The sequence below is a fragment of the Coregonus clupeaformis genome, unplaced genomic scaffold, assembly GCF_020615455.1.
Source record: "Coregonus clupeaformis isolate EN_2021a unplaced genomic scaffold, ASM2061545v1 scaf0409, whole genome shotgun sequence".
Lineage (NCBI taxonomy): Eukaryota > Metazoa > Chordata > Actinopteri > Salmoniformes > Salmonidae > Coregonus > Coregonus clupeaformis.
Genome location: NW_025533864.1, coordinates 137456 through 143455, shown reverse-complemented (window position 1 = coordinate 143455; position 6000 = coordinate 137456). Strand labels below are relative to the sequence as shown.

Genomic DNA, 6000 nt, shown 5'->3' with positions numbered 1-6000 from the left:
CTAGCAATGACTAGAAGTCTATGGGTATCTGCTAGCAGATACCCATAGACTTCTAGTCATTGCGCTAATTCTAGTTAGCATTGGCTAGCGAAACTACCTCTAACTTCTTTCATACTGGAGACAGAGACATAAAAATGGAATCAATCATTGCCAAAATCCCAAAGTATCCATTTAAGGCTGATCTTGACGGATTGTACAGTTCAGAAATGGTACGAGACAAATCACCTAGGCAGCTCCTCGGCTTCTTGTTCCAGTATGACCTGAGACTGTCCCCGAGGCGACAGAGTTACTGCAGCTGGTCCAATAGAAAGTTGCTAACCGGCCACAGACCTCACAGCACGTCCCATGACTCCTGGGTCAAAAATGTGAAGGTAGAAACAAGAGGTTTCTAATATCCCATAACTCTTGGGGAAAAACCAAGGGATCAGCGAAGCTAGTTATCAACGGAGCTGGTCCAATGAATTTGTTTATTTTCGAAAGCTTGTGCACATAAATATAACATGTCCTAACCTGGGTTGGATCTTTAACCTTAGTAATAATAATAATAATAATATGCCATTTAGCAGACGCTTTTATCCAAAGCGACTTACAGTCATGCGTGCATACATTTTTGTGTATGGGTGGTCCCGGGGATCGAACCCACTACCTTGGCGTTACAAGCGCTGTGCTCTACCAGCTGAGCTACAGAGGACCCCCCGACTCCCCCCTTGACTCCCCCTGACCCCCCGACTCCCCCCTTGACTCCCCCGACCCCCCCGACTCCCCTGACCCCCCCCCCAACTCCCCCTTGTCTCTCTCCAATCACAGAGTGATCATTGGCTGAGCCTGCTCCTCCATGTGTTTGACCAGTTGGCTAGTGTCCACTGTGCTGGGGTTGACCACATCGACCTCGGTGACAGGCTCCGTGTAGAGGGGGTTGTCGAAGGCTCTCCAGCCTGCGCTGAAGACCAGGGGTTTGGTGAAGGAAGGCAGGGGACGGCCGGTCTTCTTGTAGAGCATTAAGGCTGTGAGACCCATCAGACACAGGGAAGCCAGCACCACCACCACTGCCAGGCCTGAATACACACGCCTCTGACCTCCCTTCAGAGACACTGCAGGATCACAGGGAGAAATATTATAGTATGGCTATGATTGATTGACTGATATGACTGATTGGATGATTGGTTAATTAACTGAGTGGTTAATTGACTGAGTGGTTAATTGACTGTGTGGTTAATTGACTGCATGGTATTCGACTGATTGATTGATTAATTCATTGACTGATTGATTGATTAGTTGATTGAAGGATGGATGATTGGTGGATGGATGGATGGGTTGGTTGGTTGGTTGATTGATTGATCAACTCATTCATTTATAACTCACCATCTGTTGGTAATGTTTCTAGTAGAACTGGAGGTGGAAAAGAGAGGATTATTAAAATGGTATTATTAAGAAGGTATTATTAAGAAGGTATTATTAAGAAGGTATTATTAAGAAGTCCAACGGTGTCTATTATCCTAATTCCTAAAATACTTCTTCATCATTGCCTTCATTTCATACAGTTCTATTGACATTCACATGTGTAGTCCACTATGGAGTGAGAAAGAAAGTTGTGTGTTTATTGTAATAGAGCCATGGTGCTCCTCTCTCACCTTTGGGCTTCTTACAGATGTATGGTTTGTCATCCCATCTGGGGGCAGTGCTCCAGGACCCATCGGAGGATAGCATCTCTCCATAGTTGTTTTGGGTAGAGTCGTAGGGCTGTCCCTCTGCCCAGTTAATGTAGTCCAGCACTGTTTGGTCAACCCACTGCCACTTACCTGCAACAGGGTCTGTTGTTAGTCATGTGGGTACCTACACTCTTACAAAGAAAGGTTATATCTAGAACCAAAAAGGGTTCTTCGTCTGTCCCCATTGGAGAACCCTTTGAAGAACCCTTCTGGGTTCCAGGTAGAACCATTGTCGGTTCCATGTGGAACACCTCGTTTGAAAGGGTTCTACATGGAACCCAAAAGGGTTTTAACTGGTCCTTCAAAGGATTCTCACATGGGGACAGCCGAAGAACCATTTTGGAACCTTTTTATTCTAAAAGTGTATGTGTGTTTTGTACAGTTCTCTCCAGGAGTTGTAGTTACCTAGGTGTGTTTTGTACAGTTCTATCCAGGAGTCGTAGTTACCTAGGTGTGTTTTGTACAGATCTATCAAGGAGTCGTAGTTACCTAGGTGTGTTTTGTACAGACCTATCCAGAATGATTGGTAGTAACCTAAGTGTGTTTTGTACAGTTCTATCCAGAATGATTGGTAGTTGCCTAGGTGTGTTTTGTAAAGTTCTATCCAGGAGTCGTAGTTACCTAGGTGTGTTTTGTACAGTTCTTTCCAGGAGTCGTAGTTACCTAGGTGTGTTTTGTACAGTTTTATCCAGGAGTCGTAGTTACCTAGGTGTGTTTAGTACAGACCTATCCAGAATGATTGGTAGTTACCTAGGTGTGTTTTGTACAGTTCTATCCAGAAGGATTGGTAGTTACATAGGTGTGTTTTGTACAGGCCTATCCAGAATGATTGGTAGTTACCTAGGTGTGTTTTGTACAGTTCTATCCAGAAGGATTGGTAGTTACCTAGGTGTGTTTTGTACAGTTCTATCCAGAATGATTGGTAGTTACCTAGGTGTGTTTTGTACAGTTCTATCCAGGAGTCGTAGTTACCTAGATGTGTTTTGTACAGTTCTATCCAGGAGTCGTAGTTACCTAGGTGTGTTTTGTACAGTTCTATCCAGGAGTCGTAGTTACCTAGGTGTGTTTTGTACAGTTCTATCCAGAAGGATTGGTAGTTACCTAGGTGTGTTTTGTACAGGCCTATCCAGAATGATTTGTAGTTACCTAGGTGTGTTTTGTACAGTTCTATCCAGAAGGATTGGTAGTTACCTAGGTGTGTTTTCTACAGACCTATCCAGAATGATTGGTAGTAACCAAGGTGTGTTTTGTACAGTTCTATCCAGGAGTCGTAGTTACCTAGGTGTGTTTTGTACAGACCTATCCAGAAGGATTGGTAGTTACCTAGGTGTGTTTTGTACAGTTCTATCCAGGAGTCATAGTTACCTAGGTGTGTTTTATACAGTTCTATTCCGGAGTCGTAGTTACCTAGGTGTGTTTTGTACAGGCCTATCCAGAAGGATTGGTAGTTACCTAGGTGTGTTTTGCACAGTTCTATCAAGGAGTCGTAGTTACCTAGGTGTGTTTTGTACAGTTCTATCCAGGAGTCGTAGTTACCTAGGTGTGTTTTGTACAGTTCTATCCAGAATGATTGGTAGTTACCTAGGTGTGTTTTGTACAGTTCTATCCAGGAGTCGTAGTTACCTAGGTGTGTTTTGTACAGTTCTCGACCTGTTGTCTTTATCCAGGTAATCCAGAATGATTGGTAGTTACCTAGGTGTGTTTTGTACAGTTCTATCCAGAAGGATCGGTAGTTACATAGGTGTGTTTTGTACAGTCTCTATCCAGAAGTGGTTTTGTAGTTACCTAGGTGTGTTTTGTACAGTTCTATCCAGAATGATTGGTAGTTACCTAGGTGTGTTTTGTACAGTTCTATCCAGGAGTCGTAGTTACCTAGGTGTGTTTTGTACAGTTCTATCCAGGAGTCGTAGTTACCTAGGTGTGTTTTGTACAGTTCTATCCAGGAGTCGTAGTTACCTAGGTGTGTTTTGTACAGTTCTATCCAGGAGTCGTAGTTACCTAGGTGTGTTTTGTACAGTTCTATCCAGAAGGATTGGTAGTTACCTAGGTGTGTTTTGTACAGGCCTATCCAGAATGATTGGTAGTTACCTATGTGTGTTTTGTACAGTTATATCCAGAATGATTGGTAGTTACATAGGTGTGTTTTGTACAGACCTATACAGAAGGATTAGTAGTTACCTAGGTGTGTTTTGTACAGTTCTATCCAGGAGTCGTAGTTACCTAGGTGTGTTTTGTACAGGCCTATCCAGAATGATTGGTAGTTACCTATGTGTGTTTTGTACAGTTATATCCAGAATGATTGGTAGTTACATAGGTGTGTTTTGTACAGACCTATACAGAAGGATTGGTAGTTACCTAGGTGTGTGTTGTACAGTTATATCCAGAATGATTGGTAGTTACATAGGTGTGTTTTGTACAGACCTATACAGAAGTATTAGTAGTTACCTAGGTGTGTTTTGTACAGTTCACTCCAGGAGTCGTAGTTACCTAGGTGTGTTTTGTACAGGCCTATCCAGAATGATTGGTAGTTACCTAGGTGTGTTTTGTACAGACCTATACAGAAGGATTGGTAGTTACCTAGGTGTGTTTTGTACAGACCTATACAGAAGGATTGGTAGTTACCTAGGTGTGTTTTGTACAGTTCTATCCAGGAGTCATAGTTACCTAGGTGTGTTTTGTACAGTTCTATCCAGGAGTCGTAGTTACCTAGGTGTGTTTTGTACAGACCTATCCAGAAGGATTGGTAGTTACCTAGGTGTGTTTTGTACAGTTCTATCCAGGAGTCGTAGTTACCTAGGTGTGTTTTGTACAGACCTATCCAGAATGATTGGTAGTTACCTAGGTGTGTTTTGTACAGTTCTATCCAGGAGTCGTAGTTACCTAGGTGTGTTTTGTACAGTTCTATCCAGGAGTCGTAGTTACCTAGGTGTGTTTTGTACAGACCTATCCAGAAGGATTGGTAGTTACCTAGGTGTGTTTTGTACAGTTCTATCCATGAGTCGTAGTTACCTATGTGTGTTTTGTACAGTTCTATCCAGGAGTCATAGTTACCTAGGTGTGTTTTGTACAGACCTATACAGAAGGATTGGTAGTTACCTAGGTGTGTTTTGTACAGACCTATACAGAAGGATTGGTAGTTACCTAGGTGTGTTTTGTACAGTTCTATCCAGCAGTCATAGTTACCTAGGTGTGTTTTGTACAGTTCTATCCAGGAGTCGTAGTTACCTAGGTGTGTTTTGTACAGACCTATCCAGAAGGATTGGTAGTTACCTAGGTGTGTTTGTACAGTTCTATCCAGGAGTCATAGTTACCTAGGTGTGTTTTGTACAGTTCTATCCAGAATGATTGGTAGTTACCTAGGTGTGTTTTGTACAGTTCTATTCAGGAGTCGTAGTTACCTAGGTGTGTTTTGTACAGTTCTATCCAGAATGATTGGTAGTTACCTAGGTGTGTTTTGTTCAGTTCTATCCAGAATGATTGGTAGTTACCTAGGTGTGTTTTGTACAGTTCTATCCAGGAGTCATAGTTACCTAGGTGTGTTTTGTACAGTTCTATCCAGGAGTCGTAGTTACCTAGGTGTGTTTTGTTCAGTTCTATCCAGGAGTCGTAGTTACCTAGGTGTGTTTTGTACAGACCTATCCAGAAGGATTGGTAGTTACCTAGGTGTGTTTTCTACAGACCTATCCAGAAGGATTGGTAGTTACCTAGGTGTGTTTTGTACAGTTCTGTCCAGGAGTCGTAGTTACCTAGGTGTGTTTTGTACAGACCTATCCAGAAGGATTGGTAGTTACCTAGGTGTGTTTTGTACAGATCTATCAAGGAGTCGTAGTTACCTAGGTGTGTTTTGTACAGGCCTATCCAGAAGGATTGGTAGTTACCTAGGTGTGTTTTGTACAGGCCTATCCAGAAGGATTGGTAGTTACCTAGGTGTGTTTTGTACAGTTCTATCCAGGAGTCGTAGCTACCTAGGTATGTTTTGTACAGTTCTATCCAGGAGTCATAGTTACCTAGGTGTGTTTTGTACAGACCTATACAGAAGGATTGGTAGTTACCTAGGTGTGTTTTGTACAGACCTATACAGAAGGATTGGTAGTTACCTAGGTGTGTTTTGTACAGTTCTATCCAGGAGTCGTAGTTACCTAGGTGTGTTTTGTACAGTTCTATCCAGGAGTCGTAGTTACCTAGGTGTGTTTTGTACAGGCCTATCCAGAAGGATTGGTAGTTACCTAGGTTTGTTTTGTACAGTTCTATCCAGAATGATTGGTAGTTACCTAGGTGTGTTTTGTACAGT

The 6000-nt window shown here is 42.5% G+C and overlaps 1 protein-coding gene across 1 annotated transcript in view; it reads right to left on the bottom strand.

Annotated features, from left to right (window-relative positions):
* Positions 1 to 788: 788 nt before the first annotated feature.
* Positions 789 to 6000, bottom strand: part of LOC121580531 (macrophage mannose receptor 1) — a 53002-nt gene continuing 47790 nt past the window's right edge. The window contains exons 30-32 of the mRNA XM_041895455.1: positions 1632 to 1799; positions 1363 to 1389; positions 789 to 1091 (exon numbers count right to left, since the gene is read on the bottom strand). Of these exons, the coding sequence (XP_041751389.1) occupies positions 802 to 1091; positions 1363 to 1389; positions 1632 to 1799 (485 nt within the window). The 3' untranslated portion in view covers positions 789 to 801. The remainder of the gene's footprint in view (positions 1092 to 1362; positions 1390 to 1631; positions 1800 to 6000) is intronic.